An 8,578-nucleotide genomic window follows, 5' to 3' on the forward strand; every position below is an offset into this window, starting at 1 on the left:
TCTCCTTAGTTCCCTAGAGTTTATTATCTCTATTGACAGATGATTGCCAGATCTATAGATTAAACCCTTGTCTCTCTGCTGAGATGCAACCATGCATCTCTAACCATCTAGTAGATATTTCAAACGGATGTCCCATAGGCATCTCAAACGCAACACATCTAAAACTGAGCTCATTATCCTACCTCCCTTCTAGACTTCCCCATTTTTATCTCAGTCAGCACTATCTTTTTAACCACTCACATTCACAAGGTTGGCATTATTCTTTACTCCTTGACCCCTCTCCCCAAGTATTAAATCAATCATTTTATTGTCATTTCTAGCTCTACAACATTCCTGGTGTCCTGTTCCCTTCTCCTTTGCTACTACCTTAATTCAAGCCACATCTCCATTCACTTGAATTATTTATTACAATGGTTCCGAATTGACCTCTCTGTTCAAAGTTTTTCCCTCTCTAATTTATTCTTCACACATCAACCAAGTGATTTTCCTGAAGGGCAGATCTGAACATGTCACAACCCTCCTCAATAAAATCCAGTGGGGTTCCCTAAGATTTCTGGAATCCAGATGAGGATTAACCCAAAACTTAAAACTGAACTCGGACTAGTTTTTCGAAGCTCTTCACAATCTGCCCCCAATCTGTCTTTGAAAAATGTATTATATTTAGTCCCTCTCCATATTCATTCTTGGTGTTACTAATACAGAACACTTGATGGCCCATTTGTGAGTCTTCTTACTGGCTATATCCCATGCCTTGAGAGTATGAACTACACTGTCTTGTCCTCTCAGAATTCCATTTCCTTCAGAACTCATGACACCTTCTACAAAAACCCTTCCTTCTTCACCTCAGCTTCTAACAATCTCTCATAATTTTTTTACCATGTATTTTTTGTCTCTGTTTTCCTTTACATACCCTCCCATAGAATGTAAGCTCCCTGAGGAGCTTACTCTCTGCTTCCCCAGCTGGGCCGGGCCCCTAGGAGGCAGTTAGTAAAGCTTGCTGATCCTGTGCCAAGGACCAATCAAATCTCCCATGTCAGATTAATTGCAGAGACCTTGCTTAAAAGATAGGAAAGACGTAAGGAGCCATTTCCCATGATTATACAATGCGATCATCACAAAGTCCATCAACAGCCAAATGACTCTAGGGGCTGCCATCAGGATTTGCCCCCAAATTCAGTACTTTTCTCCCTGTATCCTGATCCTCAATACTTCACTAGTTCTGAGCAGAAATCCTCAGATGCAGCCACCAGCTTCCTAAAGGGCTCAGGTCATGTTAAGATATCAATTCCCAAGCATGCTGTGTCATCCAAGTGGGGGAAAGGGGGCAGTTTTCTCTCCTCCCCATATTTCTTCCTGCTCACATTCTGTTTCTTGTTTTCAGGGTCAGCTGGTAACCAAAGATTACCCTAGTTATGCCCTGGCAGTGATTGGCCTTCTCGTGGCCTCTTCCATCATGTGCATTCCCCTGGTGGCGCTGGGAACCTTCATCATGAATAGATGGAGAAAGGGAAACACATCAACTACGGTGTGAGCGGCAGGACCCCTGAAGATGTCTTTTTGGAGCAATTGAAAGAACTGTGTACCCAGACAGCCGTTTTTATGTAGATTTATATTTATAGATTTACTTTCTTTGGATGTCTTTATATTTTTATTTTTTAAACATGCTAGTAGTACTCTGGAGAAAGTCTCTCAGCTTTCAGGACTTTTAAGGAGAAAATAGGACCACACAGCCGAAGGACAACCATTCAAGAAAATCTACAGGCTACTCATGACTTCCTCTCATTTGCTCTTCCCAGCAAGATTGCTTAGGACTGATTTGTTAGCAAAACCACTTGTGAAGAGATTTGAAAGTGACTTCCTTGTCATCTGCGGCAAGGTATAGTCACTATCCTCTGGTGTCTGATTTTGTAGGTTCCCGCTGAATTCAAGTCCTTTTTTTTTCCTAAAGGGGAGAAAGGCACTGTCCTAGGGAAAGCATGCTAGAGGAATCCTGACCCTGATTAAGTTAATAGGTTTAAGACTAGTCAGATGTCCCAAGGACACCATCTTTTAGAATACAAACAAATGGACAGTTTCTATTCTGTAATATGGCATCCCTATTCTCCTTTAAGTATTTCTTTTGAAGATTTAAGAGGAAGGCTGGAACTATTTCAATAGTAGAAGAAACTGCCAGGTAAAGACATTTTTCCTAGGTTGGTACCTCTGCAACTTACACTTATTTTAGAGATCTAGAGTAGTGAGAGGTTAGGTGACTTGCCCAGGGTCATACAGTCAATATGTGTCAAAGGCGGGATTTGGACCTCGGTCTTCATGACTTGTCTGGTTCCCTCTTCATTATGCCATGAATGACTTTTTGAGGATTTGCTCTTCTGAATTGACCACCTACTGCCAACAGTGAGGCCGGATGGAACACAAAACAAGAAAGTATGCTCTGGGAACATCTTAATTCAGATTCTTTTAGTGAGATACACAGGCTTTTTTTTGGAGAAGAGGTGGGGTAATTGCATCTGGTCTCTACCTAGATAGAGTATGTCCTCTTCTCTGACAAGTCTGACTCTGGAAGCCTTCCTTATCTACTTGTGGAGATGTGCCATAGAACTCAAGGTTGCCCCCATGGCATGAGGAGGTATTGGAGGAGGTTGCTAGTTATGGTAGCATAAGACATCCTCTAACACAAATAAACAAGACTGCCATATAGCTTCTCAAACAAACCAATTATTTTTCCAGTATTTATTAAGCACCTTTTAAATTCTTATCATTGTTTCTGCTCCATTTAATTGTCACAAACTAGAAAATGGCCATAGAATTAGAATCACAGAATTTAGAAAATGTTTCTATGGATAGATTTTTATAAAGGATGTTGAAAATTTGGGAGAGACCAAAGTGCATATGACAACTTTTTGAGAAAATTATTCAATATTTATTCAACAAAAACTATTATGTGCGGAGACAAAGAATATTCAGATATGAATAAGCTATGCTGTCTGCCCTCAAAGAGCTTAAACTCAGGTAGGAAAGAAAAGATAGGTACAAATATAATTACAGGAAAAGCAAGGTTCATTTAAGGGTGCAAGAATCAGGAGGATTTGAGTTGGACCTTGAAGGATGATAGCATTTCAATGCTAAGGATGAGAGATGGAGGTGAAGGCCTTCCAGGAATTTCATGAACAAATGAAGGCACAAGAACTGGAAATTGTAAAATTGTGTGAGGGGCAATGAGTTGTTCAGTTTGGTGGTAGCATAAAGCTATTTGAAGTGGGAAAAGGCGAGATAAACTCCAGAGGGAAAAACTGGAGGGCATCTAAGACCAGCATCAGAAATTAGGGCTTGGCTGCCTGTTTTGCTGGTGTCTTTTTCTTCTTGTGGGATATTCCCCTGGAGCAGGTAAAGACATTAGTAATTCAAGTGTTGGTCTTTCAATATTTGAGAGCTTTCTGCTTTGTGAATGCTCACCTCAGCAGTGCCAAGGCCCTTGATGGTATATAAAAAGCACATCTACCTTTAAAAATGCATGAACCAATCCTTTCTTCCACCAGATTTTCCCTTTTGGTCCTTCCCTTGATCCTTCCTCAATGCTGTCACTTCAAGCATCAAAAAAGTCTCAAATGTTGGGTGGAAGGGTGGATGACTTTGAACATGATAGCACAGTTTGATCCTGAATCCACTTAAGTCTTTCCAGCTTGTCCACATATCCTGTAATTTGCTTTGTCTGAGGGGATCCCACTCATCCTGAAATCTGATCTTTTTCTTCCATTAGCTGCTGTCAAGAATTGGACACAGACTTAGACTATAAAGAAAAATTGTGTTTTGTTTATAAATTACATAAAAATTTCAAAATCTAAATGAATACTACTCTCTAAATTGTCACCTCATTAAAAACCCCTCTAGGAATTGCCTGCAGAGAGTTTTCCAGTAACACAGGAGAAAATGAGATAGAAGGGAAAAAAAGTCAGGAAAGTTGGCTTCTAAGCATGGCTTTGCTACTCATTAGCTGTGGGGTCCTTTTGGCCCTCAGATTTCTCAGCTGAAAAATGAAAGGGTTCAATCTTTAGATTCTCTCTAGAGTGCTTTCCTAATCTGGAGTTCTAGGATAAACAAAATCAGTTTTAATACTTGTCAGTTTTTCTCTTTCTCTGTCTTCCCCATCTTCCTTCCTCCCACCCTCTTGTCTCTGTTCACAGTCTTAAAAGAGACTTCAGAGGCCAATCTGAATTCCAATTCATTGGAATTACTCAAGAATCAACGTTGATGTTTGTCCTTCATTTTCGAAGAAGACATCAGGGAGGTGATGTCATGACAAGCACATGAATTGGTTTTGAATGAGGGGGTGCAGTGCTAAATCCCCAGCCCCACTTTTCTCCTCCAGAGCCATCTGGGTCCAGTGGCTAGATATGGCCTGGAGATGGCCCTGGATGTGAGGCAGTGAAGTGACTTGCCCAAGGTCACAGAGCCAGTGCTGGTTGTCTAAGGTTGGATTCAAATTCCTGTCCTCTTGACTCCAAGTGCCACCTAGCTGCAAAAACCCACATTATAACATGGTGAGACGGTCAAAGAGCCTAGAGTCTGAGGAAGCTCATAAACATTATTAGGAAGTTTTAAATTTCTTTGTAATGATCACCCATTGTTCCTAGTTCTATTGTGTGACCATAGGCAAGTTACTTAACTTTTAAGTCTATTTTCTTCTCCATAAAATGGGAATAATAAATATTATTTACAGTGCTCATCTCATAGGGTTGTTGTGAGAATCCAATAAGATAAAATGTTAAAATACTTTGCAAATTGCTTTAAGCTATTTTTAATATGATGAATATTACCGATCCAGGCACATTCTAACCTAAATCAATAGCAGAGAGTACTGGCTTCTCAGATGTAAGGGGGCAACCTGTCTTTCAACCTAGTTCTAAGAAACCTTACCTTTCCTAAATTTGTGTTTATTAATAATGGATATTGGAAATAAATCCTATAAAAATATTTTGAAATACCTGACATCCTCTGATTGCACTCTTGGGATAATTCACTCAGTTGAAACTCTGGGCCAGGACGTGAGCCAAAGGGTTTAATTTTTGAGATCCCACTAAGTTAAATACTTTAAAAGTCCTTAATGATGGTTCCAGTTTAATTTCACATTAGATTACTCTATGAGTTATTTTTATTATGTAAAGCCCTTCACTAAGTGGATATAACAACTGGACTAGTTTGCATAGATGATAAAAGAGAAAGGGCTCAGAAGTACCCCAGAGATCATGCGATTCAATCTCATTTTACAGACGAGGAAACTGAGATCTTCATAGGTAGTAAATCTCAGAAGTTTCAAACCCAAATCCTAGGCCTCTCGTGGCTCTAGCCACTACATACTATTCCCTAACTTACCCTTCTTTGAAATCAGGATTCCTGACCCCCAACATGTCTAAAATACACTCCTCCACTTCCAAGTCCCAGAATTCTCAGTTTCTTCTAAGGCTCAGCTCCTCTCCTACTGGAAACCTTTGATGCCATGCTAATGCTCTCTCCCATAAGATCATAAATAAATAAATATAAATGTACAAAATCACATATACACATATATTCTGCTGGAGGAGGTAGGGACACCATTAGGACATACATATATGTGTATATATATATTTTTATATATCACATGTGCATGTATGCACACACATTTTGTCTTAATGGTGTCTCCCACCCCCTCCAGCAGAATGCAAGCTTCAAGACTGGCAACTTTCCCATTTTAGCTTTAAATTCCCAGCATTCTAATAGTGTCTTGTACCTAGTAGGCACTTAATAAAGGCACATTGTTTTGGCTCATGTAAGTCCATAGCTAGTTGGGACCACAGCTATACTTGATTGCCTCCGTTTCCTCAAATTTCTAAAATGGAGATAACAATAGCACCCACCCTCAGGGCTTTTTTGAGATCTAAATGAAGTATTTGTAAAATGATATATAAAGTTATAGTGGGTGCTATATAAATGCTAGGTATTATTCTTACTTATTATAACCAATAAACCAAATTTGGTATTTAAACCTAATTATGGATCCAGTGAAAATTAGTCTCTGGATTACATTCTTCTTCCAAACTTCTCTATTTCGGTCACGGGTCCTTTGGCTATACTTCCACTGACTTGGGATCATGCCTCAGTCCCACATCTGATTCATCAACAGACCTTGTTGGGAGGATCCACTTCCATTGTTCCTCTTCTCGACCCAGGCTTTCATCGTCTCTCACTTGCACTAATAGAACAGCTTCTAGTTGGGTTATCTGTCTTGGCTTGGCTCTACTATCCATCATCCAGAGTGAGCCAAAGTGACTTCGTTAGTGAAGACGTGCTTCACTCCTCTATTCAATAAACTCCAAATGGTCTCCAATCATTGTTAGAATTAAATATAAAGACCTTGGTTTGGCTTTTCAAACCTTCACACTTGATCACAAACCTATCTTCCTCATCTTATGTAGTCCCACTTCCTGATGCTCCTCACACAAGGCTTGATCTCCCATTACTATACATTTGCACAGACTTCCCCCGCTGTCCTACCCATACTGGGATGCCCTCCTTCAACTCCACTTCTCAGAATACCTTTCCTTCAAAACTGAATCCTCAATGTTGTTGTACAGGGTGATATAATGGATTAGAGAACTGGATCTGAAGTCAGCATGATTTATCTTTCTGGGTTCAAATTTGGCCTCACTTATTAACCACATGATCTGTGCAAGTCACTTAATCCCGTTTGCCTGTTTCCTCTTCTGTAAAATGAGCTAATGAAGGAAATGGCACATCACTACAGTATCTTTGCCAAGAAAATCCCAAATGGGGTCACAAATGATCAACTCTGCAACACCACCTTCTAAAAGAAGCCTTTTGTGGTGCCCAGTTAGCGAGATCCTTTAACACAAATTATCTCCTATCTACTTTTCTTTACATATCCTGTCTCCTCTTCCCACAGAAAGTCCTATGGAGCAGAGACTAGTTCCTTTTGTCTTTAGCTCCTAACAGATAACTAATAAATGCTGGCTGATTGAGCTTTCGTAAAAAATAAAATAAAATTTAAGTGATCTCTTTACTTCTCACATTTCTCTTTTGTATCCTATGAATCCTTTTGAGCATTATCTTTACTTTCATGGCTGTGGGCAAAGCTGGCAGTCCGCCTTCTAGAGATGACCCTCTCTAAACTTGGTTAGGAGGCTAGGAAAATGAGCAGCTCATATAACACTGGCCTAAGCTTTGAGAACCTTGGGATCACCTCCATATGATGTTGAAATGCCAAGACTTCAGTAGAGGAATGAGGACATAATAAAACTTAATGGCAATTGAGAGACTCATCTGACATCCTTGGGTTCGTGGCAGCCATGACACTGTCTCCTTGTGATCATCATTTTTCTATTGAGTAATTACTCTTTAAAGGATTTTGGAATTGGTGCAAAGATCAAAGTCAAGCTCACTAGTCTATAGTTTTAGTTCTTGCTTTTTTTAAGGAACCATTTATTTGAGTCTTCTCTGGTCCCTCTTCCATTCTTCAAGATTTTTTTCAGCTGACATCAGTGGGTTCTTGATAGGTTAGATAGTTCATCTGGGTTCCACAGGATGATTCTAATTCATAGGCAGCCTGGGTGCTCTCACTAGTTTTCTCCTTATCCTGGCTATCAATTTCCTATTCAACACTTCTGCTGTTTTCTGATCCAAAGATCATTCTCTTTGGTAAGGGAATCAGATATTAGTCTAGTAACTCTCCCTCCACTGTACCGTGAGTTATATAATCTCACCCATTGGAACAGGAAGTGCCTGTATCCCTTCTTTGATGGTCTTTTCTAAAACAACAAAACTTTTATTATCATCATTTAAGCTTAGGACACCAGAAGCTACTCTGAAGAACATAATGCTTTTGTTTTTATCCTCCATCTTTCCTATAAAACAGTAGTGCACAGAATTTTTCCCAAACTTATTTTTATTTTTTTTGGTCTCCATCTCCTTCAGGTTGCTGCCTGTAGTCTCCTATCCATCCTCCCAAGTTAAATAGTAGAACCTGAGATTCAAAGCAGATTCTCTGGCTTCAAATCCAGCCCTTTATCTCCTGAACCTTGCTCTCACATCTCTCCCACTAAGCGGTCAATTTGGGATGTCTGCTGGGAACAAGGAATGGGCTAGGTTGTGAAGGGATTGTTTCAACTTGAATTTCATCTCAGCTCCAAGTATTTATATAACATTTAAAGACTTCTTGATTTTCTGGAAATACATGAGCTCCATTGTTGCATATGAAATTCTTGCTTAAAAAAATTAAAGTTCCTTCATTGACCTCCTTAGATTTTCATTTTAAAGAAGCAATCACAACCAAACTACTTCTAATATGATTGTGTATCTAAGACAATGCCTCAAGAATAGGAGTCCCTGAGGGATATATATATATATATATATATATATATATATATATATATATATATTTTATTTTTTTTTTTAGGTTTTTGCAAGGCAATGGGGTTAAGTGGTTTGCCCAAGACCACACAGCTAGGTCATTATTAAGTGTCTGAGACCGGATTTGAACCCAGGGACTCCTGACTCCAGGGCCGGTGCTTTATCCACTGTGCCACCT

General features: G+C 39.5%; 1 protein-coding gene across 1 annotated transcript in view; it reads left to right on the top strand.

Annotated features, from left to right (window-relative positions):
* SLC6A20 (solute carrier family 6 member 20) overlaps positions 1-8,331 on the top strand; it is a 57,555-nt gene extending 49,224 nt beyond the window's left edge. The window contains exon 11 of the mRNA XM_074195860.1: positions 1,382-8,331. Coding sequence (XP_074051961.1) covers positions 1,382-1,531 — 150 coding nt within the window. The 3' untranslated portion in view covers positions 1,532-8,331. The remainder of the gene's footprint in view (positions 1-1,381) is intronic.
* The last annotated feature ends 247 nt before the right edge of the window (positions 8,332-8,578 follow it).

This window comes from Macrotis lagotis, chromosome 7, assembly GCF_037893015.1.
Source record: "Macrotis lagotis isolate mMagLag1 chromosome 7, bilby.v1.9.chrom.fasta, whole genome shotgun sequence".
NCBI classification, from domain to species: Eukaryota; Metazoa; Chordata; class Mammalia; order Peramelemorphia; family Peramelidae; genus Macrotis; species Macrotis lagotis.